At 38.4% G+C, this 24795-nt stretch overlaps 2 protein-coding genes across 13 annotated transcripts; one reads left to right on the forward strand and one right to left on the reverse strand.

The window, feature by feature from the left end:
• Nucleotides 1–3060: 3060 nt before the first annotated feature.
• LOC112284539 (phospholipid-transporting ATPase 3) lies at nucleotides 3061–15487 on the forward strand. 3 transcript variants are annotated; one of them, XM_024524419.3, is made up of 27 exons: nucleotides 3061–3841; nucleotides 4828–4893; nucleotides 5119–5180; nucleotides 5697–5778; nucleotides 6188–6298; nucleotides 6483–6560; nucleotides 6771–6867; nucleotides 7105–7211; nucleotides 7335–7400; nucleotides 7636–7757; nucleotides 8392–8479; nucleotides 8731–8808; nucleotides 9069–9185; nucleotides 9297–9446; nucleotides 9858–9962; nucleotides 10103–10245; nucleotides 10604–10705; nucleotides 10912–10975; nucleotides 11350–11565; nucleotides 11935–12100; nucleotides 12256–12335; nucleotides 12481–12714; nucleotides 13031–13252; nucleotides 13410–13577; nucleotides 13782–14141; nucleotides 14456–14562; nucleotides 14823–15487. In XM_024524419.3, exons 1-27 carry the CDS (start codon nucleotides 3746–3748, stop codon nucleotides 15133–15135), a joined length of 3600 nt encoding a protein of 1199 aa, XP_024380187.1. In that variant the 5' UTR covers nucleotides 3061–3745; the 3' UTR covers nucleotides 15136–15487. The 3 variants fall into 3 exon arrangements, with proteins under 3 accessions (XP_024380187.1, XP_024380188.1, XP_024380189.1); XM_024524420.3 differs by lacking the exon at nucleotides 5119–5180 and adding an exon at nucleotides 5181–5299 and having other exon boundaries at nucleotides 3414–3841; XM_024524421.3 differs by having other exon boundaries at nucleotides 3497–3841; nucleotides 7101–7211.
• On the reverse strand, nucleotides 14949–24546 carry LOC112284540 (uncharacterized). Of its 10 annotated transcripts, none has more exons than XM_024524422.3 (19): nucleotides 24310–24546; nucleotides 23625–23976; nucleotides 22602–23520; nucleotides 22235–22315; nucleotides 21621–21887; nucleotides 21150–21332; nucleotides 20824–20946; nucleotides 20396–20484; nucleotides 19949–20091; nucleotides 19705–19802; nucleotides 19178–19231; nucleotides 18984–19040; nucleotides 18574–18825; nucleotides 18193–18345; nucleotides 17811–17962; nucleotides 17481–17589; nucleotides 17041–17112; nucleotides 16556–16699; nucleotides 14949–15822 (listed from the first exon to the last, which is right to left on the reverse strand). In XM_024524422.3, the coding sequence occupies exons 1-19, from the start codon at nucleotides 24392–24394 to the stop codon at nucleotides 15775–15777; spliced, it is 3381 nt and encodes a 1126-aa protein (XP_024380190.1). In that variant the 5' UTR covers nucleotides 24395–24546; the 3' UTR covers nucleotides 14949–15774. The 10 variants fall into 10 exon arrangements, 7 of the variants coding, with proteins under 7 accessions (XP_024380190.1, XP_073391297.1, XP_073391299.1 ...); XM_073535196.2 differs by having other exon boundaries at nucleotides 22244–22315; nucleotides 24211–24546; XM_073535198.2 differs by having other exon boundaries at nucleotides 20405–20484; nucleotides 24211–24546.
• Between the last annotated feature and the right edge of the window lie 249 nt (nucleotides 24547–24795).

The raw sequence follows: 24795 nt of genomic DNA on the forward strand, positions 1-24795 counted from the left end.
TATTATTATTATTATTAAAATATCATGAAGATAATACATGTAAATATAAATATTTATATACATTTCTTACACATACATACATACATACACACACACACACATAAATATATATATATATATATCCACTTTACATATGTATTTTAAAAAAATGATGTCTGATTGTAAAATTCTCTGATTGGCTAAATTCTAATTCTTAAAGGGTAATTGTTAACTTCAGTTAATTCCTTCACTGAATTCCTACTCACATATTATTAACTGAATATATATAAATTTCTAACATAAGAAATTTCAAATCATCAACCTTTATTCAATTATATATTTATTTATTCTTCTGGTTTCTTATCTTTACCCTTTATTACTTTTTACTTTTTACTTTTCATGAATGGTAGTTTATGTTCAAGTATAAAAATATCAAAAAGTATTAAAAATGAATAATAAAAATTCCAATGTATGATAAAATTATTATGAATCAAATGTCTAGTTTGAAAAAATATATATAATAAGAATAATTATTGTACATACACCCACTGCATGATTCTTTTATGAAAAACTCTTGTAAGAATTCTCAATACTTTTTCAAATCAAATAATTTACCATTTAGAAGTGGTCATACGGTGGTGCAAAGTTAATTGTGGATGCCAAAGGAGTTAGCAAGCACAATCACCATCCAAATCATAGATGCATTGTGCAAGGAAGAGTTTTATTATAGCCTTTGAAGCCGTAGAAATGTTTGTGATTTTTGACAAATTATGTGAGATTCCAACTTCTTCAACATTATACAAACTTCCATCACTCAACATTATTTTGCAACATCTAAATGAAATGAGAATTTTAGCATTCATCATTAATGTTAAATACAAATGGTTAAAAGAAAATATCATGCATAATTGCTTTTGTGGATTCTTTTTTGTTTTTGTTTTTTGTTTCAAGGTTTTTTGAAGAGTACTCAAGATGATATATATATATATATATATATATATATATAATTTAAGAAAACTAACTAGAGTTTTAAAATCATAAACGTATGTTTTTGTTTATACATTACTGTTGTTATAAAAGTTACTTAAACTTTAATTAAATCATTATTTCACGCTATATGAATATTTGATTAACTTAGTATGCATTAAATAAACTTTCAAACAAATTTACTAGTGGTAATTCATTGTTAGAAAATATGTTAAAATTCATACTACTTCCCCTTCTATTAAGTTTTAAAAAGTAGATTTATTAGACATGATCGTATATTGCAATTCAAAAAATATATATTGTTTATTTCTTGGTGAAAAATAATATATGAATCTACATGTGATATTTTCTTATATAAATATATACAAATATAATCTCCAACCCCCCTTTTCTGTCTTTTTATTTAATATATCTTCCATACATATATATTGTGTATGAATTTGGATTTTTTTAACAATTTTTTTAAAAAATAAATTCATGTAAAAATAAAATAAAATAGATTCAATAGACTTTATTTATTTATGTAAGTTTATTCATCTATTTGAATTTTTGATATTTTTTAAATTATTATAAAAACTTCATTCTCAACCAAAGAAAATTTGTACAACTTTTAAAGATTGTAATATTTTTTGGTAAAATTCTTATGATACATTTTTATCACAAAAACATCTCTATTATATACAAATATCAGTGATTTAAGGTTATTGCAACAGTTATACAATCATTTAGCTTACTAAATAAGTTTTTATCTTGTACTGTCAGGTGATAATATGCACAAGGAGATGCATAATTGCTGGCTAAATCTTAGAAACTTTCATTTTTGTAAAAATAATTTTTACTTAACACATCCTCTTATCTAATTATTTCATGATACAATTATTTCCACTTTGAACTTGAAATCTGAACAAAAGATTGCAGTTCGAGAGAAACAATAGCTCTCTATTATAAATTGAATAAAGATTATTGAACTTCAATTCATATGACAAACATGATATACACAAAACATCATGTTGCATTTTATTTTATTTTTAAATTATATATATATATATATATATATATATTAGATTGTATCTAATCAAAAGAAAAATAAAATGTATGATTAAGAAATATAAAATCTAATATGAAAAAAACATCACTATTCTAATTACTATGCTAATATTGGGTAAACGAGGCTTCATTAATTACTGAAGTGCTTTTATTTTATAGATGCATTTTAGTTTTGAAATTTATCGTTCCCAAGAATGATGGAATAATAATTATACTCCAGCTACAAAACACAGTCAAGTAAGTGCACATATAAAAATAATAATAAGAATTAGAATAAGAATGTAAGAAATAATAATATTATGAATGTTAGAACTGATAAATAAACCAACAAATAAATGAGGAACTTGGTACCAATGTTACCATGTGTAGACACCGCCTGAAAGAGAGTTTGAAACTGCTGCGTAGTAATAGGGCATATATATATATATATATATATATATACATATGTAAGATTTGTTGATTTTATCAAGTCCATCCCCAAACTGGTCATGAGAAAATGAATCATGCTGAATGGAAGGCAGGATAAATGAATGAATGAACAAATGAATAAATATGAGGGGGGAGGGTGGGGGGGGGGTATATCTTCCTTTCATCCTTCTTCTTCCCCTTCCCCCCAATTGCCAACAAGCATACAATGAAATCACTACGTGCCTCATAAATGAATAACAGCCAGAAAAAGAGACAAAGAAAGCGAGAAAGGGTAAGAACATACAAAGCGGGAGGAGGATGCGAAGGATGAACATGTCATTGGATGAATGAGAGGTGGGCGTTGGAGCGCCAGGGGGACGGAGGGGGACGGAGGGGGACGGAGGGGGGATTCCCATTCGCCGTTTCCGAAATTCTCTCTCTCTCTCTCTCTTCTCTCGGATCGGTAACACGATCTCCCGAGGGACCCGGCTGGCCTCCCTGCCTGCCTGCCTGCCAGCCAACGAGCAAGCGCGGGAGTGGGAGGGAGGAAGGAAGGAAGAAAGGAATCGATTTCTCTCACACACACACACAGACACACGGGAGGGAGGGCAGGGTGGGGGGGATCGCGCGGTGGGGATTGGGGGGGAGGGGGAGGCTGCGTGCGGCGCGATGGGATGATGATGATGATGTAGTAGTAGTAGATGATGTAGTTGGTGATGTTGATGCTGGGTTTCCATAGAACCAGGGTTGGGAGGGGGTGGGGGTGGCCCAACTTGGCTTCTCCTTCCTTCTTCCTCCTCCTCAACTGGCCAAGGGTGTTAACCCAAGCCTCCTCCTCCTCCCTCTTCCTGATCCTTCTGGTACCCCTGGTACTGGCACTACTACAACTACTCCTACTACCACTTCAACCACTGTTCCTCCGCATTCATTCCCACTTATATATTGCTTATATTTAGCCCCCCCCCCCCCCCGTTCGTCGTCATGCCCTGTCCTGCCTCCCCCCTCGGCTTCCCCTTTACCTCACTCCCTCCTCCTCGTCCTCTTTCTCTCCCCCCTCCATTCCATCAATTCCAGTGTTGTTGATCAGATTATTCCTTGCAAGCCCACACTCCCCCTCTCCCCTCCTCCTCCTTCTCTCCCTTCTGCGCTGCTCTTTCTGAGTTTGTTTGGCCCCCTGTGCCACTCTTGTGCTGCACAGGAGGTGTGTTGATGCTGCAGGCCACTTGCGCACTTGGCGTGATCCATTTTCATTAGGGTTTGGGAAAGAGAGTATGGGGGAGGTGGAACAGGATCTGTAAGTGCACGGCAGCAGCAGCTGGTCGCTATGTCGATGGCGGGCGCAGATGATGGATATGCGGATCACCGCACGCTCTACTGCAATGATCCGGATCCAGCTCGCCACAAGCCATTTAAATTTGTGGTACGACCCGTGGGGTCATCTCACGGATCTTGTTATCACTTACCGTCACTTGTTGCCTGATGCAAAGACGAGAGTGAACTTCTAGTGTAGTAGGTGATTGCAAGTTGCAAAACGATTCTTGCTAAACTATTTGATCTCAAAGGGAGCGTGCATATGATGAGAAGTCGAGGCAAGAGTCGGATGAGATATGACGAGGGTTTAGGGTTCTTTTATGGTGAAGTTTTGAGTATTATAGAAACAGTTCTCGGGTTTTAATCTCAGTGAATACCAAATCAGGAAGTGGAGGTTATTGGACCCAAAAATCGCTGATGTTTTGGCATGTTTATTGGGAACGTATAAACTTAAACAGTGTGGATGGCGTGAGAAGTCCATGATTTACTGACGCCATTCGTGCATCGACTTTTATAATTTTTCTCTTTGGATTAATTTTACACTCCACTCGTATTACTCGAATCGTTAGTTTGCCATAGTCCTAGATGATAGGTACATCCTGGCTCCCTTAGGGCCTAGAGAGTCTTATTCCAAAGCTCTAGTGGTTCAAGCCACAAACAACGAGAAGACAGTGGCACAAGTCAGATTTTACCTCAAGGACTGCATTCTTTTCTTTACTTTAGCAGAACAAGAGTGGGATACAATAGCAAAAGTTGCTGGATCTGGGATCCTGGCGTAATTTATTTTGAACCTCAGACCACCTCTACGAGAAAGGGTTTGCAAGGTTTACTTGTCACAAAGTTGCTGGGCACTTGATCGGGTGATCAATTGAAAACATCGTGAATCCTTTCTTTCGATACATCATATACTCCAACAATCGCAAACCTATGCTGAAATTATTTTTACACTCTGCAGCCCTAACCTTATTCATGTCTCCAGAATATTTCCATTGGAATTTGTACTCTGACCTCTGTCTTGGATTTCTTACTATAATAAGCTTCCCTGGGTACATTATATTATTTTTTATCATATTTTCCGTTGTGATTCTCTTGCAGAACAATTCGGTTTCGACAACGAAATACAATATATTTACTTTTTTCCCGAAGGGTCTGTTTGAACAGGTATTTACATACTGCTTCCTGGTAGGATATTATGTATGAAATGAGCATATTTTTCTTGATGCGTGTTGCCCATTATGAGGTCATTTCTCATTGACAATGTTGATTACGATCTTTTATAGATTTCAATCATCCATGGAAGATAGTGGGCCGATATGTACGTTAATTAGACTGCCCTACGGGTTTTCCTTCGATTAAAAGTAGTTGTTGATGCTCTCTCCTATGCAGTTTCGGCGTGTGGCTAATCTGTATTTTCTGATGATAGCAATTTTATCATCAACTCCTGTCAGGTAAGATGACTGGATCTCTCTGGGACCGAATATGTGAAATCGGTGGTGAAGGCGTAATTTTAGAACCGTCCGTCGTCAGCTGCGAACTTGTGAAGTTCAGTATTCTGTTATTTGACAAGGTGTTTCAAACTACAATCACAGTGTTTATACACATTATGCTAGTATGCTAATGGTGACGCACCATGCTACCCAACAGGTTCAATGATAAGAAAGAAAAAGAAAGTTATATCTTACTAGATGATAAATGCACCGTATACTAACAATAGTTTCTTCTGATAAAGCATTATTGCCTCGTGTAAGTCGTGCACAAGTTTTTTATTGCTTTGGTTCCCTGCCAAGTTGAACTCGTAACTTGAGGAATATGGAGTTAAACTTTTTTTAGTGCTGTTGATGGGTTTATGAGCATCAAGTTGGGTCATGTTGTTAATTTCATACCTTTAACCAGGCATTTTGTTCACCGCACACAAGGCATATCCTGAAGAGACTGCTTTTTATGACTCTTTTGTCCATGTGTAGTCCTGTGCAGCCAGTTACCAATATTGTTCCGCTGGTTTTGGTTCTTTCTGTTTCACTTATCAAGGAGGCCTTCGAGGATCACGTAAGCAATTATTCTTGTAGGCTGGAGTTGTAGAATGCATTTTTCCTCGATTCATGTAATGAATCGTGTCGTAGTTATCCTCTATGATGCAGTTTTTTACAGTTAATCATACTTGAGCCATAGAAGGTTGAATTTTTTGGTTAGTTTAGAGAATTATTGTCTCATTTGAATAGAACATGTTCTTTGACGCCCCTTCATTTCATGTCAGTATCGATGGTCCACTTATTTTATTGTAGAAGAGCTTGATTACGCCAACCTTTTCATAACCGTCTGCATTAGTAATTATGTGAATCTGTTTATGACGCTAGTCTGAATCGATTTAGCATAAATGGTCTTGCTTCTGTCATGCATTGTGCTTTATACTTTGCTACATATGAATCGCTAAACTAATTTTCTTGCTTAATTCCAGAAACGATGGATGAATGACAAGGTGGTAAATTCGAGCTTGGTTGATAGGCTCGAGGGGAGGATGTGGGCGAGGGTTCCATGGAGCGAGGTTAAAGTTGGGGATCTTGTTCGGGTATGCCTCTTGGCTTATTGAGCTTTTTACTATATTGTTATCTGGATTTAATTCTCATTGGATATTTGGTAGCTCTAATGTTGTTGGTATTGGGAGTACTTGGCATTGAATGGAACAGTATGTTCGATTTCAGGTGCAATTGTATCTAGTTTTTTCCTTATTCCTGTTCGATTTTTCCTGACAGGTAACGCAAGACCAGTTTTTCCCAGCGGACCTGCTACTACTTGCAAGCACAAACGCGGATGGTGTCTGCTACATCGAGGTATTTTCACTTCAAAATTTACTTTTGAATTTGAGAAATAGGCCACCGGTTTCGGTTGCTAAGAGCGTTTAATAACAAGTTAATCTAAGTGATTTGGGTCAAATCAAGTAAACATGATTTGTAAACATGACAAACGAAGTTACTCTTGTTTAAAGTACGATCTAGTTTTGAAACTGTTGTATTCTGCTAAGTTTATTGTCCTGGGAGCAGACTTCAAATTTGGATGGAGAAACAAACCTCAAGATTAGAAAAGCACTTGAGCGAACTTGGGATTATATTGATGAAAAGAAAGCTGTGGATTTCAGAGGTATTTTTTAACCTGATCCGTGTATGCCACGGTAGATACTACTTTGGTTTGTTTGGTATTGTGAAGCTTGTGAAGAACCACTTACGAACGGCAGTCTGCGCCCGTGTGCACGTTGGGACTAGTTAACTTCGTCTGAGAATGTAATATTCTTTTCATAAGTGCTCTATATGGTCGACACCTTTGCTTGTGTAAATAACCTTTCAATGCTTTCGATTATTGTTATTCTTCATGAGGCAGGTGTAATTGTCTGCGAGCACCCGAACAATTCGCTCTACACCTTTACTGGCAACCTCGAAATCAGCAAACAAACAATTCCAATTACTCCAAATCAGATTCTTCTTCGTGTAAGTTTGAATTTTGCAGCTATTTCAATTATTTCATTTGCAGTTAGGTATGTTAAAGTTATCTGCTAGCATTTTTTTTTGTTTTGTTATAGTCATGATTATCTTGTCGTGGGTGCTTGGCAGGGATGTAGCTTACGAAACACGGCATCTATTGTTGGCGCAGTGACATTCACTGGGCATGAGACAAAGGTTAGTTCCGAATGAGACACGTGTAAAACCACTGAATTGTTTCTCTTTTGTTCAATATCACATTATTAGATGGAGGAGCTCTGAGCTCCATTTGCAGTGATATCTTATGTCAGCAATGTATCATTCAGAATCTATGTTTCCTTTTCATGTTAAGGTGATCCCAGTTATCTAAGTTTTGAAGTACGTTCCCTTCGACATGCCCAATGAGTTTAACTGTGTTTCGTTTTGGTGGCAGGTGATGATGAATTCCATGGATGTGCCATCAAAGCGCAGCACGTTGGAGCTAAAGTTGGATATGTTAATTTTGCTGCTATTCGGGATACTATTCTCGATTTGTTTTATTGGGGCAATTGGCAGGTTGGATCTTATTTAATTCTTTTGACTACGATTTGTTTCATATGCTAATTACGATTCATGCTACACAACGGAAAACGTAATCAGTTCCGATTCTAGTTTCAAAGTCAAATTTGAAGTAGACCCTTGTTCAGTCTATGTTAAATACCTGCGGTTTTCTTTGCAATGGGGGCATATATTAATGAATCTCGATTAAAGCTTGCCTCCACTTTAATTTGAATAAGTAACCGTGTCATTTAAATTTTTTCAAAGCTCGAGGGATGAGTGTAAGGACTGATACGAATGACCTAAAGATCTTTAATACGTTTGAAACTACTCAGCACCTCAAAAGTGTATTATTCGCTGATTAGTAGCTTCTGTGATTTTGTTGTTTGTTGAAGACGTCTCTGGAACATTCTATTCAACACCGAACATTTCCTTGTTCGAACCCTTCTCCGGGAAAATGACACTGACAAAGTTTGCTAGAATTTTTTGTCTCACGTGACTTCAAAAGCTTAGATTAGCTCCTGAAAGTGATCATGTTTTTATTAGCGGTTTAAGTGGTTCAGCAGTTTAAGTGTAATACTCGGTTATTTTTATTTTATTATTTTCCACTTCTTTGTTTTTTCTAAAAGTGGGTTGATCGTCGTCTATGCAGCGGCGTGTTTATCAGCACGGAATATTGGTATTTGGGATTGATTCTTCCTGGCATTGAAGGGCAGTATGATCCTGGGAATAAGTTTCTGGTATGATAACTTCTTTTCCCATCATGTTTCTTAGCTACTTCCTCAAACGTTAAAAATTTGTGCCTGAAGGGTCTGTTTTTTGTATCTTTGATTTGAGCTGCTTTTAAATTTGAGGATTTGTTTATTTTGATTGTTGTTGAAAGTGGTTGTAGACTCGTGTGAGTCGTGCAATTTCAAGACCACAGAGAGTATAATGGACAACGTGATGGACCCAATTCGTTGTCTAAGTTTGTGTTGTGTGCGGTGAACAGGTGGTGATATTGACATTTTTTACTCTTTTGACCCTATATGCAAATATCATTCCCATTTCCTTATACGTGTCTATTGAGGTATGATTATCTTTATTTTATCTTTACGTGTTACACAGAGCTGCATAGTCCTGTTTTAAACTCCTCCTCTCTTTTATTCCTTAGATCATGTTTTTCAAAGCATCATCTTATCCTATATTCACTGGTATTATGTTATGTGATTGGGTGTCGTCAATCTTCTGTGGCCGGTTTTTGCGTCTTGGTAGTTTTCTTCTCGTCTCCACTTAATATTTCTTTGGTTTCGAACGATGGTAAGTGTGCACTTTTTGGCTGTTTTTCAGATGATCAAATTCATACAGTCAAATTGGTTCATCAATAACGATGCTTCTATGTATCATGAAGAGAGTAACACACCTGCCTTGGCACGCACATCAAACCTGAATGAGGAGCTCGGCCAGGTTAACTTTTTTTGCAATTCACCTCATTTGTAGTCATTGTTGTCTTTTTAGATTTACAAGTAAAATTACTAAGTCGATTTGCTGCTTGCGTTTGTCCTACTTGATCTGCAGATTGAATATATATTTTCGGACAAGACAGGTACTCTGACGAGGAATTTGATGGATTTTTTCAAGTGCTCCATAGCTGGGACCATGTACGGGACGGGGATTACAGAAATTCAAAGAGCAGCTGCACGTCGAAATGGTTCACTGCTCGAAGAGGTAATTCGTTATAAGGGGAATGTTAATTTAAAAAGTAGCTCAACCCGTGGCTGTCATTTGTTGTCAAAGTTACAGGATACATATCTTTGAACATTTATGAACGTATTTATGATCTCATTCCTTGGTTTCGATATCCTTAAATCTCCTAAGTTACTTGATACTGGCTCTTCTATTCCCTGTGTCAAATCAGAGACAAAGTATGGACCTTGGAATTGATGATAATTTGCGTTTTGAAACTGATATATTTCTTCTTAGTTATTCGGGTCGATCGAATACTGTTTTTCGTTGGCATTTATAAGCCTACCACGAATGGGAATGTTCTAGCTGAAAGATATTGCTTAACAATGTGTGTTTTCTAGAGTTTATAACAAATTTTGGGACTGATATTTTTCTTTCTTGATTATATTTAAGATTTCAAGATCAGAAGATGCTATATGTGAGAAAGGCTTTAACTTCGATGACAGGAGGCTGATGAAAGGCCAATGGCGTAATGAGAGTAACGCAGATGTTTGCCTGGTAACACGTCATTTATGGTCATTCTTGGAGTAATGCTGCATAATGTCTATTTCATTTTTGTAGCTTACTTTTTTAAAATAAAAGAAAAGTAAAAGAGATTTTGTCTTAAATAGCTAGAGTATACTCGTTTGTGCTCACAGGAGTTCTTCAGATGTTTGGCCATCTGTCATACTGTGCTTCCTGAGGGCGGAGACACTCCTGATAGCACCACTTATCAAGCAGCCTCTCCTGACGAAGCTGCTCTAGTCACTGCCGCCAAAAACTTTGGTTTTTTTTTCTATTTGTAAGGCCTTCTCTTTTTGAATGTATTGTTTATTATTGGCGGGAATTTCAATCTTTCGGTAAACGTTCAGTTAGTTTCTTAGTTTAGAGATTCTGTGTGCACAATATTTTGTAAGCTTTAGAACCTTTCTCTTTTCAGTGCTGACATTCGTGTAAAAATACGTATAGTGAATGCGTTAAGCTTCCATCTTCATGATGGGAAACATCCTGTAAGTTGGTCCTGTTTCTACTGCAATTGCGCTTTTTTGGCTTGAGTTTATGTTCAGTACAGGTATTGGTGTCAGAGAGCTTCTTGAGTACAACGTTTCTAATTGATTATTGTGAGTCTCATATAGCACTTTTTGTACTCAATGTGCCAGGCGGTCACCAACCGCAATTCGTGTGCGTGAGGCTCATGTTGAGAAGCTTCACAAACTGCAAGATGTAGAGTACGAGATTCTGAATGTTTTGGAGTTCAACAGGTGTGTTTGCACTGTTTACTATTTCTTGGGTTGTCATCCTTTCCGATTCTATGGCAACGGGTAGAGACGTCAATGTCTCCCTTATTTAGTTTGGCTTGTATTATTGGGTTTTACAAGTCTTATCGTACTTTTTGATATGAATCGATAGTTAGCTGCATATTATATGTACAACGTCCTTATACGTGTTATAATTGTTGGTGTATCAGCGTTCGGAAGCGGCAATCTGTGATTTGCCGATATCCAGATGGTCAACTTGTGTTGTATTGCAAAGTAAGCTTCTCATATCTACTTTTTAGCTGGTTTTTATACACTACCTATGGTCGCTAGAATTGGAAGATATTGTATGGATAGATTAACGTTTGAGTTCTACCATAGTTGTCTGTTATCTTATTTGTTTTATTGCAATACATTATTTGAACAACTGCGAGTACTGATGCGACTATTCTTTTTCAGTAAGAATTTGGATTCGAATCTCAAATATCTACCGCATTGTATGAGTGCTGTCTATGCCTTCGCAGTTCTCATTACCTAGAGCAACGCGTGCTCTCTTATCTGTCGCGTCTAGTCCTTATTACTTCATCTGGAACAATTGGGAAGCCATCGGAGGTGGTATATTTTGACATATTGTTAATGATTGCTTACAGGGTGCTGATACAGTGATATACGAAAGAATGGCCGAAGGTGCAAGTAACCAGTACAGGGAGGTCACGCGTGACCATCTTGAAAAGTTCGGTGCTGATGGGCTTCGAACCCTATGTTTGGCGTATCGTCGTTTGACTGCTGAGGTTTACGAAAGTTGGAATGAAAAGTTCATTCAGGCCAAATCAGCACTACGGGACAGGGAAAAGAAAATAGATGAGGTCAGTAATGAACTTGGGTTGTTCCCTTTAAAGAGGGTGGAATCAATGGTTATCTAGGGTTAGTCATTACGACGGAAGAGTCTTGGTTCATTTGTTGAGGAGCGCATCGTCTAGTGGGTAGTGCATAATGTTTTTCCAAAATTTGCAGTCCAAGATTTTAAATTATCGATTTTTTTTGTTATTTATTGGATTGCTGATATTATTTTTTACTCCCTGTCGATGAAGTTGATATGATGTCTGTATTCATTCAAGGGTTTGTTTTGAAGTGCTGGTTCACTAGAACGTTATCGTATGCTGCTAGTTTTTTTTTTTTTTCAATATTAGTTGTGCTGATTTTGATTTCTGGCCGACACATGAAATGTTTTGCAGGTTGCAGAACTTATCGAAAAAGATCTAATTTTACTTGGTTGTACTGCAATTGAAGATAAATTGCAAGAAGGAGTTCCTAACTGCATTGAAACCCTGTCAAGAGCTGGCATCAAAATATGGATGTTGACTGGTGACAAGCTGGAAACGGCCATCAACATCGCATATGGTTATTTCTAACTCTCTGTGACTAAACCCAAGGTGTTAAGGGTGTTTTCATGTTCAAACTAGATCACGCCTTATGTTATTAGTATTGTTAAAACTTATTTGTGGGTTTAGCTTCGTGTTGAAGGGGTTTTGAATATTAATGTTACGAGTGTCCAGCTTGCAGTCTTGTCAACAACGAAACGAAACAGTTCGTGTTGAACTCAGATGTGAAAGAAATCCGAGACATTGAAGACAGGGTGCGTTGCCTTGCCATCTCTTCGTGAAGTTGGGAGTTTATTATCATGTTACTATCAATCCCGTATTGTAGATAATGATTAACTCGAGTTCATCGTTACCAATTTTCGTCTCGGCCTTTCAAAGTCTCGAACTGTTTGAGTGCAGGGTGATGCTGTGATGACTGCTCAAGCTGTGAGTTCTCTTGTAAAGCAGCGCATGGAGGAATATCTTGATGAGGCTGAGAGGGTCGCTGATGATGTGGATATGGCTCTTGTTATTGATGGAAGATGTCTTATGTATGCTTTGGATCCACTTATTGGTCGAGGAACATTGCTCAAGCTGTGCATGCTGTGCAAAGCAGTAGTATGCTGCCGAGTTTCACCTTTGCAAAAAGCGCAGGTATTCCTCTTGGCCTATTCTTAGGCCCAGCCTGCAAATAAATACCACTGCTAAGACTGAACAAACGAGATGTGATTTTACATCACGTTTGCGTAGTGTTAAAGATAACTCCAGTTAGTTCTTACTGACTTGCAATATATTCTTTGTGTTTGCCATCCATTCGTGTTCTGGGATTTATTGGAGTTTGTGAAAAATGTTTCTCGGTTGAATTCATATTTTCTGAGTATTCACACTTTTGAAAAGTGTAGTTCAAGTTCTAGCTTAGGTATGTTATGTAATTTTCATTATTCGTTTGCACTTCCATTTTTGTATGCAGGTGACAACACTCATCAAGGACGATGCTAAGAAGATTACCTTGAGCATTGGTGATGGAGCCAATGATGTTAGTATGATTCAGGCTGCTCACATTGGAGTAGGAATTAGTGGGCAAGAGGGAATGCAAGCTGTGATGGCAAGCGACTTTGCAATTGCCCAATTTCGATATCTGAAGGAATTGCTTTTGGTGCATGGGAGATGGTCCTATATTCGAATAACAAAGGTGGGAATGATTTCACTTGTACGAATTACTTGCTCTCTATTAGTTTTTGAAGTTAATATGTCAGCTTGAGGAACTGTCAACAGAACTGGTATCCACTTTGTTGATTACCAAAATTTATGCCAGTTTTTAATCTCGGTTTTGGTGATTATGGTAACAGGTGGTTGCGTATTTCTTCTATAAGAATCTGGCTTTTACACTTACTCAGTTCTGGTTTACACTCTACACGGGATTTTCGGGCCAACGTTTTTATGATGACTGGTTTCAGTCCCTCTACAATGTTCTCTTCACCGCTCTTCCAGTGATCGTTGTTGGTATCTTCGACCAGGTAATGTAGTCATTTGTTCCTTTGATATTTGTTCGAGCGGACTGACGTTGTGATTCCTTCATATCTTGACTTGATTAGGTTAGGTGTTGGTTTACCAGGAATGTTTGATCTAGGCTTTAAATTTTCGACGGATTGTAGTTATTGATTATTTTGTCCTGTTCCTTTAACTAATCTCATATATTTACCCTGTTCTACCTCTGGCAGGACGTGAATGCGAAGACATCTATCAAATTTCCAGAGTTGTATAAAGCAGGAATATATAATCTGTTTTTCAAGTGGCGTGTGATTATGCTGTGGCTTGTAGGTGCTACTTATCAGTCGCTGGTGTTCTTCTATTTTCCGATTTCTGTCGCCCAGAGTGCCCAGAATTATTCAGCAAGAATGCTTGGAGTCTGGGACGTATCTACTCTGGCTTACACTTGTATATTAATGACAGTTAATCTACGTCTTATGATGGCCTCCTCATCTCTGACTAAGTGGCACCTTATTAGCGTTGGTGGCAGTATCGGAGGTTGGTTTGTGTTTGCTTCTGTGTACTCTGGGATCCAGGTTAGCTTCATACAGGTAATGATTGTTCACCGAGGTCTCTGATTTTCAATTTTAATTCCTGAAACGAGGGGTTTATTTTAGTGTGGCGCGGGTATTGCTTAGACTTCCTGAATCCATATGCTTATAGAAATGATGATAGAACATATCATCAATGACGTTGTAATTTTGGAAAAAAATGTTGCGCTGGTATATACGGTGTATATGATATCTATGGTATTTACATTGGTATAAGTGTATACGTCACTATGTGTATTTATGTTAGCATTGAATGGAGATGCGTACTATATTTCTTTATTGGAATCGCAATCTAATTGACGTTTCATGTGCAGGAGAACATTTACTGGGTGATGTTTACTTTGTTAGGCACCTGGTTCTTTTGGTTTCTCTTGCTGTTGGTTCCCGTTGTTGCTTTATCTTTGGATCTTCTTGTTTTACTGTAAGTTACTCCTTGAAACCTAACAAAAACCTAACAAACCTCTTCGTTAGGTTTCAATGTGTCTGGAATTTTGCACTTCGAATCTTTTATATTTTGATATGTACTTTCATGTTGGCATTCTTTGTTGTTTTTGGCCCGCAGTCGTTTGTCATGTCTTAATATTTTATATATTAGATGGTTTTGTGACAGAACGGAGTGCATTGAATGGAAGTGTCATTGCTCTGCAGGCTTCTGACTTTGACATGGATGGCTGTGTGCAGTTTTCAACGCTGGTTCTTTCCATATGACTTTCAAATTCTGCAAGAGCATGGTAAATTTGACAGTGACGACTATGAAAGCCGTACATTGCTTGATCATCGACCATCAACTGTAGAAGAACAGAGGAGAATTCAGATGGCACAACTTCCAAAAGAAAGATCTAAACACACAGGTTTCTCGTTTGATTCGCCTGGATTTGAGTCTTTCTTCGCTCAGCAATCTGGTGTGCCTCCACCAGCGAAGTCGTGGGATATTGCACGTCGTGCTAGTATGAAACACCCCCGTCAGAGCACAGGAAGAAAATCCCGACATTGAAATTCTACTTAGATTTTCCCATGGAGGTCAGTGGATCTATTGCACGGTTGTTTCACTGGTTTTCATCTGCTAGCCAACCGCTCTAGAGCAGGGACTTGCGAAATTTAGTTCCGAATTCAGTTAACCTTGTCCATTGCCAGTTCTTCGCCTTCAGGGTCGGAATCGGGCTATCTAAAAGATCTGTGGAAAGATACTTTTGAGGAATTCATTTCCGTTCCTTCAGTGCATTGTTGAAGTGCATAGGTACACTTATTTCTTAGTTTATTTTTACAAAATGAGATGCTCAGTGTTGCGCCTTGAGTGAAAACACGTGCCGTGTAACATTTATCTACATACATTTGTTGTTGATTTTCGTTTGGTGTCTGTTCCAAAACTTCAGCCCAGTTGTATGTCGAATTCCTTTCATATGCCTTGGATTCTAAAACTTTCCATGGTCATGACTGGCTTGAAAGCTTTAGAGAAGACGTTCGCCAGATCAGATTCTTTCAGAGCTTCTAGGTAGTCCATTGGTCGCAGAAAGAAACTATTGTGAGAGCATTTTCTCTTTGGGCGACCAAATCGAACTGGAAGTACCCATACTGAAATCTCGTTGAAGGTGTTCCAATCGTTGAATGCATCTCATCTTGTCTGCTTTTTGAATCACGTCACCTTTCGTAGTTCTTCGAGAACTTTTCCCAACTGGTTCACCTGTTAACAAACAATATACCCAAAGGAAGTCTAACTGTAAGCAAATGTACTATTATTGCACTTATGCTAGTTCCACATGCACATATTGGAGTATATTTACAAAGAAGCCCGCTTTTCTATGATTAAAAGATGAAGGCAATCATTAAACAAAAATGATGAATCGAAAAGAACAAATTCCATCTATTGACTCAAAAGTTCCATGCATTCATCTCCCTAATATTACTTATCTTTTTTATTTTCGCTTGTTAAAATTTTCTGTATAATCTTGTCTTATTGGCTTGTGCAAACAATTAATACAAGCTCTGCAGGCACAAGACATTTCTAAAACCAAAATTGTGCTAATTTTATCTTCACAAATTAAATATTGCAAAAAATTAGATTGCACTTCGAGCTACGGAAATCACGTCTGTTGGACTCCTTATCTACTGCTTGATTTTGTTTTTTTTCTATTTTATTTTATTTTATTTCTTAAAATTATAAATAGAAGCGCCGTTAATAAGACATATGTAGTCAGTATCTTTATAAAGATAAAAGATTGAATGTATTTGACCCTGTTTTCAAAAAACATTTTTTCTGTACCCTTCACTGCATATTTTTTGCAAAAAATAGGTTATTTTTTCAGAAATGAAAGGTAAGTATTCAGACTATAATGAGTAAATTGGAAATGGAATTTGTCAATGTTGCTACAAGATGGTCAAAGTTCCGTTTCAAAGGATGAGATTAGTACGCTGACCTTAGCAGAAGATATTGCCTTCTGAGCTTCTAAAGCCAAATCACGAGCATGCAATTTTTCCTCTGCCTCAAGAACTTTTCTCTTCAAATCCTCAATGAGAATATCCTTCTGGATTAAAGAGGTCGCAGTCTTGTGCTCTTTCGCCTTCACCCATGCACATAGCAAACAACGATATTAATCCCCCAAGTAAATAGAAGAAGCGGGTCTTAAAATCTAAGACTTCTATATAAATTGAAACACTTGATTTTTGAGATGCAATTTAAGAAATAATGTTCAGCTTTAGCATGTATCACTGGCAAAACCAAAATAGCGAAATCACAAACGAAACTTTAGGAAATAATAATAAAGAATTAACAATTAAATAAGTGTTCTAATTCTTGAGCAAGATATAAAATTCAAATAGATGACATAGTTTCACTCAAATAATCTATGAAAATTTAGGATGACAAGTTAGTCTGATCTTCAGATGTTTGATTAAAAAAAACCTCCATAAGTTTGGTTGATTCAAAATGTGCTTGCATTGCAGCCGCAGTTGCTGCCTCTGATTCTTCCAATTTCTGCGAACACAATGCTCATGCATATTGTTATTGATTTGTGACAAGTGAACGCTTTTTTAACTAAAGCTGTATTGAATAGCTCTTATAGTTGGATGTACCCCAATACGATATAATTTTCATCACAGTAATCTCATTAATCTGTCAGGGCTATTCAGCATTAAACATAATTTGGTCACTGCAAATATGTTAGCAATTTTACTATAATCTTTGACAAATAATCTTATTATAGCATGCTACACGCAATAAGAAGACTAGGATGTATCACTGTTAGGTGCTATATTTATGGTGTGATGATGCGGGACTAGCGAATACTGTGATGTACTAATTTGACATTTCCTATCACCTAACAGACGTAGCTAGAGAAAAACCTTCTGTATAGCTGTAACCTTTGCGAGGGCATTATCCCTTTCAAAAGCAATGGATTTCTCTCTGTCTTCGTATAAAGACTTCACACTACTGATCTCCTCGTCCACATGCCTGTCATATACGTACCTTGCTGATAAAGCTGAATAATACTGTGAAATTTGAAGTTAAAAATTATGCAGTGAGAATAGAAATCGCACAAAATAAGTAAGATTAGATGCTGAAGAACTTTCAGCGTGGGCTTAACCTACAAATGTGCATTCGTATTCTGAGCAGATATAATCGACAGAGCCTTAGACTGAGCTTCAACTGAGTATTAGCAGGATGATAATGACCTCAGTAATAGGTCGACGTCCTTCACTCTATGTTGAAGTGATTTACAGGCATGTTCAGCTGCACATTTTGCACTTTTCATTAACTCCAGTTCTTCCTCCATATCTGAAATGGTATTTTCTTGAGAAGTCAGTTCAGTACGCAACTCACATTTCTGCAAACAATGGCAACGTGAAGTGTGAGCTATTAAACGTAATGACAAAAAAAATTGAATCCCCTAATGTTGAAAATGTAACAATCAGTTGAAATTATATCCCTTATTAAGAAATTTGTGGCGGTCGAAACCACTAAGATAACAAAAAACGTCGAATTTAGTCTTCCTGTTATAAGAAGCATCCAATCCAATGCTCATTTCCCTAATTTTTCATCAAAAATAGGACTGACCTGCTCCACCTCGTCATGCAGACGTTTAACCAAGTCAGCTTCAATTACTTTGATATTTGCCTCTGATATGCGGGCTGCATTCTTGGCCTCCACAAGCTCAGTCTTCAGCTGCTGTATCATGGCCTCCTGACTTTCACAAACTTCAATTTTTACCTACAGCCACGTATTTAAACAATCAACTCCTCATGATTGGCATGTCAACAGTAATTAAATAAACTTATTACGGCGGTTCTTGCACGTTTCAGTTGATTCTTAAGGACAAATACGGGATTATTTGAAACAGAAATTATACTCTTAAGTAAGCTCTAAATTTTCTTCATTCACTGCATCCACATTTCAATCTTGTTGTAAAAAATCCCAAAGTTTGAGGCCAATGACTACCTTGATAACGTTCTGAGTCTCTTGGAACTTGAGAGCCAAGGAAGAAGCTTTGGCAGCAAGCCTCTCATTCTCCTTTACTAGGGATGAAAACCGCGCGCAAGTTGCTTCTTCAAGGGCTCTTCGCTCTCTCTCTGCAATGCTAGTCGCATTTACTAGTTCACATTTCAGTGCCTCAACTTCCACTGCTCTCTGTTCTGACGCACTGATCTTCTGCTTTAACTGAACTATCTCCGCTTGCAGGTTTTCAACTGCCTGATGATCACGCAGGGCATGTAAATATAGTGATGAAGCGCACAAGATGCTAGATTTTTTAAAACTGTAGCAAAGAGATTGAGAGATTTAGAGAACATCGGTCGTGGGCTGACAATTTATTTTTGCATTAGCAGTTGCAAAGTTGACAAATCCCTCACCTGTTTGTTTGCAACGAGACAGGCCAATTCATGTTGCATGCGCTCCAACCTATTTTTCTGCGTCCGCACGAACATGTGTTAACAGGGAAATTAAAAGTCACGAGCAACTCGACCGCCCACATAAGTTCTCAAATCAAACGAGGAAAGAAAACTATAGCGAACAAAACTTAGCAAAATGGAGGAAAGGGACTAACCTGAGCAGAAACTACGTACGATAATTCTGCGATTAGATCATCACCTCCTCTCTCCTGCTCACACAAACATTCAGTGGAAATATTTGGATCTCTTGCACAATGATGGGCCTTGCCAAGCCAAGAGATTTCAGAAGATTGATCAAACTTATCTCTGGACAATTTTTAAGACCTAAATAACAACCACTTTATCACTTCATTCATAAAGCTGCTAAACACGGCAAGTTTATGATCTTTACAGGGTGAGATTGTTCAGTGATATGTATACTCATCCCATCTTTCATAGACACACAAACATGTCGGTACTAACTGAGTAGTTTGGGACATACGTGTGTGGCAGACACAATTAAGTTCATTGACCTGCATCTTGATTTCCATTTTTGGTATTGTACCTCCATCTTAAAAATAGTGGTCTCTAACCTTCAGATTGACTTCTGTTAACAGCAGTCAGCAGAAACCTAATATCTGAATAATCAGACATAATTTTCCGTTAGAAGTTGCGAAACAGATGAAGTGTGATGCACTGTGACCTTTTCAATGGCTGCTTCGAATCCTTTCCTCAGCTCCTCCATCTTCTCATTCATCATATCCCGCAATTTTCTCATATTGGACAGACTTTTGTCGTTTTCTGTCAATTGTTAAATGAGTTCATTGTCAGGACTTCCGTTTACTGATTTTTTTTGAACATACATTATCTGACTTCATGCGCTTCAGTTGAGAATCAAGGAGACTAAGAAGAAAAGATATCTATCCGAGATCAACATTTTGGCACACCTTGTCGGAAGAGACAAATCATGGTGTGAGTAATTACAAGCCGATGATGCAACTCATCCGCAAATTGCTGCGATTCCTTCTCAACTTCCTCCCAGCAACGAGCTTTCTCCTGAATCAGATCCCTTACACCACTTTGCTTGTTTCTGCACCGAAATTTCACAAATGGACATGTTAATTTGGAAAAATTTATTTCTGTCTAAAAACAAACCATTCTAGTAACCAACATCTTGGCCACTAGTATTCCATCAAGGGGTTCCCGATGAAAACTCGTGCTCGGAGAATTTAGTTCAAAGTACACAAGCTGGAAATCCAATGTCAGTAATGATGAGCAGTACTCCTAGTTAGAAAAAAAACCAACATGATTATTAACTTCATTGCATTGTAATATTGACATAGGACACACAATTGAAGAGGTTCAGAGAGACAGAAAATCAGAAGGTTCCGCACTTCCTCAACTCTTGACACACAAAATTCAACTCTTCTTTAAGGCGACTACATTCTCGTCTGCTCCTTCTTTCTTCCTGGGTGCATTTATCCTGAACATCAACAACCATAACCAACATCACAAGTATTAGCAGACCTTCATACGGGAGTGAATTTGTGTTATCAAATTTGAAAGTAGAGTTGTTACGTGTTGAGGATATCAAAATGTACTGGTACTCGACAATCGATAAGAATGGTTCACAAGGTATCTTCGCAGATACAGCGTGGATCCTCAAACAAAATTAGAAGCAAGATCAAATAAACTTACGAAAGAGAAAAAATGCGACATGCTAAACCACATTGGACTTCGTAAAAAGATCATGGAAGATCTTTTCAAATATGTATTCCTCGAAATGGAATCAATTATGAACTGCAGAAAAGCAAAGGGGTACCAGCAGCTCTGTAACCAACTTGACTTTACTGCGTTGCTCGTCTAGAGCTGCTGTTAATGATACAAGTGCCCGCTTAGCTCTTTCCTTCTGATGATTCGCATCAGTTAATGCCTCGCCAACTGTCTGCAAGCAGTTGGTGAAAAGATTTTAATAGTTGTCTTCTGCATTTGTTCTCCGTGATAATACAAAACAGAGTTTGAAAACAAATACACTTAAACGTGTTCCTTGTGTAACAATCTGCTGTGCAACATACCGTTCAGGATTCACATGCTACTGGATCCAACAACGAAGGGCATTTCAAGGAAGTGATATGAAGCATTGATAACCTGGGAGGCATTCATTGCAGAGTTCAAAGCCTCCTTAGAGGCCATAATCTCAGCATTTAAAGCACAAAACTTTACAGTCTCCTCCGATACAAGGCTGGATTCAACATTTTTCACTTCTGCAATCAATCGTCTCTCAGTCTGCGCCACTGTGTTTCGCACATTTCTTAACTCCAACTGGCAACCCTGCAGTACCAACGCAATGATATATGCTTAAATTTTTTGCATTCATCTCATACAATTCATTTCTTTCATATCAGCAAGTCCATTACATTCAAATATACCACATTAAAACAATATGATCTAACATCATGCAGTCAATTTAGAAATCAATCGAAGTTGGTCATACATATTGGTACTTCGATTCAAATGGTAAAGTCTTGGAACCACACAAGAAGAAGACTCCGGATGAACTGCAGTACAAAATACATTGCAGACAACGGAAAACCTAGAACTCACATTCAGAGGGTTTACCTTAAGATTTATTTCTAAACTTGCAAAAGCCATCAACTTGTGCTCGTCATGAATCTGCCAATTGTTCCTCTCTTGATCCACCAGTAGCTTGAATGCCGCAAACTCATCTTCTAACAATTTCTTCTCTTTAATGCAGTATAGTATTTCATTATCCTTCTCATAAATATCTAACCTTGCTGGATATTGCGGCTTCTCAATCTCGGTGTAGGACGAGTTTCCATCTATTCCCACACTAATCTTACTCAACTTGGATTGCAGGCAGTTGGTCTGTAAACAATACATCAAAATTCAATTAGTGCTGAATGACTGAAAATGACCTTTGCCCCTCTATGAAAAATTAAATACGTAAAAAAGCAATCACTACAGTAACAGATGAGCTCAGTTTTTTGTGGCAGAGTTTTCTCGAGTCTTCGTCATGCCAACTGCTCATTACAAGTTTTAGCAAGCCAAAAAAGCAGCTTTCGACCTGTACATGACCGCATGTTCGTAAATATCCTGTAGATCAGGTTGACCTACACAAGCTAATTTGCACTTTAACTTGATGAAAGTCATGCAGCCAGCAGAGACATGAAAAGAGCTAATAAAACTGGGAATGAGCGCACGAGACAACAGACCTGACAAACCTGATCCAAAGCAGGCATGATCTCTGTTTCCGTCTGGGTCGCTAAGTCCCTCATTGTACAAGTTGTTTTTTCCTGAAGTATATGAAAAATTTGTGATTAAGACTTTCAAATGGTAGAGCTGCACTACAAAGGCATACGTGTCTAATATATTGAGTTAAAGCTGTTACTGTAGGCTATTTACAAATTAAATCTGCGTCTGAAAAAACGATATCATCGACATGTGCACAACCCCCTCCTCGAGTACTTTCGAGAAGTAAAACACTGGTTTTTGCTGAACTGAAGCACGATACCAGGATTCCTTGGAATATACTCGACTGTTGATTAGAACTGCTTCAATTAGAAAGAGATGCGAATATACCAGCAGTGAATTAGTACTTCGATCGACAAACCGTACATACCGACCAGCATCAGCCCTGGTAGCAGCCCCTGCGAACGAGTTTTCGCGGTCTTCAACACTCTTTGGGATACTCCGTGGATGTGTGTTGTAGTGTACACCTTTATTGCGAAACTCATCCTTGGGCACAGTTGCCTCAGGATGCTGGGCTCCAAAATTCAAGACCGAATTTCCAGGCTCCTTGAGCACGACCTCGTATTCTCTGCTCCCCTTCCGAAGTGATGCGTTACAGTCTGCATTGAACGTCAAGTTCTGCGTGTTGGTATGCACAGATCCCTCCGATCCTTGCATTTGATTGCCGCCTGGATCATGACCCTTTTGTACATAGTAAACCTGATAAGGATCAGATTCATGCTGCGAAGATTTGTGGCGAAGTACATAACAACCGACCGGTTTCTGGTTTTGGAGAATGCAGCCGTTCTCACAACAATTACTCCGGCCGGTTCCAGTGTCGTTTTTGCTACTATCAAACATTAGCCTCACAGGGAATTCAGTATGTTCGTGCTGAACGACTGGTGCTGGTTTTGTACCTAGAGTGCAGGAAAGATGTCGATCACCTAACGAAAATCGTATCGTTTTAGGCTCCGGATTAGCAGGATTTTGGTGGCAAGGATATAAATGTTGAATTTTTCGAAGGGGAGAGACAGAATCTAGTTTTATTAAGGGAGCACTGCTGTCCAGGAAGGAGCTACCATCTAAACTACGTATGTGCGGAGCAACAGAAAATAGAGTTAATCTATACTCATTTGCTTTGCAAACAGGATTGGTGTAACCACCACACTGCAAAACCAGCTCTTCCAAGTGCGATAAACCTCCCAACATCCATAACTCGCTAAGACACTCGACAAGATTGTCCCGTAGATCCAAATACTGCAATGAATACCTGCGAGCATGTTTAACAGATGTTGTAAACCACATGTGCTGGGGCATAAACCCTAGAACATGTTCTTTGAAAATAACGTATCAAGGTCAAGGAAAGGGACTTACGAGGGTCCTTGCAGAGATGATAGTCCACCAAGAAGGCTGATCTGATTGTGGGAAAGAATAAGCTTTCGGATGGACACCAATCCCTTTAATCCCTTAATTTCTTTGATTCGGTTGTTCGACAGGTTAAGAACCCTAAGAGATTTCAGCTGGGATAGACCCTCCATCAAAGTGATCTTGTTGGATGATAAGTTCAGAGAGATCAGCTTGTGCAGCACCTCCAGCCCTTGAATCAGCTCAATCTGATTGCCATGCAAACTCAAGGTCTGCAGGTTGGTAAAATCCGACAGTCCAATAATTGCATTCGTGGAGTGCAAACCCGCTCCATATACGTAGATGTCTTTCACCTCCTCATCTATAAGCCAGCAGAACCAACCACGCCAACTTTGATTACACAATCATGACAGCTCCAACGGCAATGTCAAATTTGGAACTGCTGTGCCTGCATGATGTGATTGAAAAGGAGAAGAAGTACACGAGTAATGATTCATCCGCGAGAATGCTATACTGTCCTAGAAAATGAAAAAAATAGATATAAAAAGTAAGAATGGTGCAGGTGTCTTGGGAATGAGCACGGAACAAATATTACATGACCAGCTTTCATCACGCGTTTCGTATACAGCAATTTTCAGCGCGGACGTCTCCGAAAGGTATGCAGGCGACGACGAGATAAGAAGTACGAGATTACCAGACCGTCCACGTGAGTTGTGGTCGCGCACGTCTAAAAGAGGCCCCGAAGCTCCGTTAGATCCTACCCGGTGCTCATCCGACATGGTCCTTCACTGCGAGCTCCGAACAGGCTTTTTAAGCACAGGCAACAGCTTCGATAATTTCAACGGCGATAAGCATTTCGGCACTCGGCAAGACCTTCAGTATCTGCAACATTACAACACCAAGAACGACAACAAACCGGGGGGGATTGAAGCGGGACAGTTCAAGGGTGAGCATCAACATGGAGGGAGGGATGCTTCGGAGGTGATCGGGTCCTCATGCCAGCCCACGGTTTCACGTGTCCTGGAGAAGCATCAGCAGCAGCAGAAGCCTCTTACTACCGTGTCACGGTATTGGAATCCCTTTCTTATTTTATTCAACGTCGATTCATGAAATCTGTTTCCGGGCTTAAACATGGATAACACTTCCGTCTACTTATTTGGCATTTCCTCTTGCTAATTTT

Source organism: Physcomitrium patens, chromosome 7 (assembly GCF_059467195.1).
Source record: "Physcomitrium patens ecotype Gransden chromosome 7, ASM5946719v1, whole genome shotgun sequence".
NCBI lineage: Eukaryota > Viridiplantae > Streptophyta > Bryopsida > Funariales > Funariaceae > Physcomitrium > Physcomitrium patens.